This window comes from Austrofundulus limnaeus, unplaced genomic scaffold (genome assembly GCF_001266775.1).
Source record: "Austrofundulus limnaeus strain Quisiro unplaced genomic scaffold, Austrofundulus_limnaeus-1.0 Scaffold721, whole genome shotgun sequence".
Classification (NCBI taxonomy): Eukaryota; Metazoa; Chordata; class Actinopteri; order Cyprinodontiformes; family Rivulidae; genus Austrofundulus; species Austrofundulus limnaeus.
The window spans coordinates 149,503-151,988 of NW_013953123.1; the positions used below are offsets into that span (position 1 = coordinate 149,503).

Consider the following 2,486-nt stretch of genomic DNA (forward strand, 5'->3'; position numbering starts at 1 on the left):
TCACAACCTTGGTGTGAAAAGTGGCGTACGCAAGTTTCTGGGCTCATATTGTGCGTTCGCCAGTTTTATAAATCCGACCCCTGATCATCTGTGCTTTAGAAGCCTGTGACAAGATTTGAACTGAAAGTTTTACAGAAATGCGGATATTTTTTGTTCACTGCTAATTAGCAAACAATGCATGCACATCAGCACACAGTGATGTGATTCTGTCTTACAGGAGCTGTATGCTGCAGGCAGAGTCTGAGAAGTTAAGACAAGCCTGGGTTCAGGCAGTTCAAGCTAGCATCGCTTCAGCCTACAGAGAGAGCCCAGACATTTGTTCTACAGAGGTGAGTCCTGATGCCATCAACTATCGGACACTTTACTCAGATTCTTCTAGGCACAACTTCTCAGATAGTGTGATAAAACTGTTTTACGTTGATCGTTTTTTCTTTTTTTTGCTGCTTTGTTCTTAAGCTTAAAAATCTTTGATATTTGAGTTGATTTTTTAGATTTTATTAGCCTAATAGGAGCAGAGTTTGTCACTGAAACAAATATATATGCTTATTGTGTTAATGCTGAGACAGCGTCTTATGTTAATGCTGAGTCAGCATCTTGTATTAATGCAGTGTCTGTGTCTTATGTAAATGTTGCGTTAGCTTGTAGCAAAACACATGTAGACTGTCCCATGACCCTTCAAGTACTCTAGTGAGGGTAAAGAGCTGGTCCAGTGTTCCACAGCCGGAATGGAACCTGCATCGTTCCTCCTGATCCTGAGGTTCAACCATCAATCAGACTCTCTTCTCTTTTCTCTTCAGGGTGGATCTCATCCACCCCTGGACSCCTGCAGGTCTTGGTTTAAAATCAGACCTGCTCTATCTGATGTTGACACATTATTTAGCTAATAAAGACTGTGTTACGTTTATTTGGCTAAAAGCCTTGGTCTGATCTGGTACAGATGTGCCGATGAACATCCAGTTTGTGCTGTTTTTATATTTAGCATTTGGACCGAACGGCGTCTCCGTCCACCAGCAGCATCGACTCGGCCTCTGAGCCACGGGAGTGCGGCAACAGGGCGGAGACGATCTTGCAGCACATCCAGAGTCTGCCAGGAAACCAGAGGTGCTGTGACTGCGGTCAGGCTAACCCCTGCTGGGCCTCCATKAACCTGGGCGTGCTYCTGTGTATTGAGTGCTCRGGCATCCACAGGTAAGGAAAACACCTGTCASTTCTAACCAGCCAACACACAAATGATTGTAACTCTGTTATACATCAGGTATTGAGTTAAAGTTTGTGTGGTAGTAGCTGAGAGTCAAATGTCTATGTTTGAATTAAAAAAAAAACAGTTCAATAAACAGATGTGAAAKGAACTTTTAAAAGAATCATTATGGTCAGGGTTCTAGACTAACTTTTTGCACTGGTTGCACTGGTTGCACCGGTYCGCCAGTACAAAAGTTAGGTGCACCCAAATTTGCAAACGCATCACATTTAATATAGATGTTGTAATGGTTCACTTTATTAAAATAATTGTCCATTAAGGCAATATTAACTCACAAATAATTTGTTAACAATCTAGCAAAAATAAAGTTATGTATTTGAACCAGAATCATAGACATATAACTTACTGAAAAGTATTTACAGTTTTTCTCAGTTGCTAAAACACATTTCTTGAAACCATCCATCCATTTCTCTAAACTGTAAACACAAAACCCAATTTTCAAACTACTTTCACAGAACCTCAGACTCTTCCAGCAAAACTGAACTCTAGCTTCAAAATAGTTCAAACTTTGCTCAAAACCGAACAAGGTTGTCAAATCAGACCTCGAATAAATCAAAAGAGCAAACACTACAGAGCAGTCAGTACACACAGCAGGGAGAAAAAGAAAACACAATGATAAGATTGTGAAGTTTTTGAAATAATCTTTATTGTCCACAAAAGAAAAAGGCATTTTCTAAACAAAACACCTGCATAACACTTATAGTAATAAATAAATGAATGAATAAAACATTATAGAAAACTTGAATCTCGTCCTACTCTTCCACTTCATTTCAAACTCAGGTCCTCCACCAGAGGTCTGGGAGTTACAGGGTTCTGTTCAGGATCTTAGCTGTTCTTATAAGTAACCAGAGATCTCTGAGGTTGTTCTTAGATCTGTTGAAGTCACTCCTCTAGTTTGGGGGTCACAGCACCAAGTGCTCCATTGACCACTTGGACTATTGATACTTTGACTCCATAACTTCTTTTTTTCATCTTGGTATTCATCCAGGTTCTCGTTCTTCTTCTTCCTGGTGTTTCAGTCACTTATGATTTCTACATCTATCACTGCTGCCTTCTTCTCTTGTTTACTGACCACCATGTCCAGCTGGTTAGCATCACGTGTTTGTTAGTCTGGATCAGGATGTCCTATGTATCAGGTGGTGACTGTAGTCCATGTGTTGCATGAGTGTATAGCCTATAAATAATTCTTACACACACACACACACACACACACACACACACACACACA

The 2,486-nt window shown here is 40.3% G+C and overlaps 1 protein-coding gene across 1 annotated transcript in view; it reads left to right on the top strand.

The window, feature by feature from the left end:
• LOC106532148 (arf-GAP with coiled-coil, ANK repeat and PH domain-containing protein 3) overlaps positions 1 to 2,486 on the top strand; it is a gene marked incomplete at its 5' end in the record, with an annotated part of 39,070 nt that overhangs the window by 8,993 nt on the left and 27,591 nt on the right. The window contains 2 exon segments of the mRNA XM_014028162.1: positions 218 to 329; positions 980 to 1,188. Coding sequence (XP_013883616.1) covers positions 218 to 329; positions 980 to 1,188 — 321 coding nt within the window.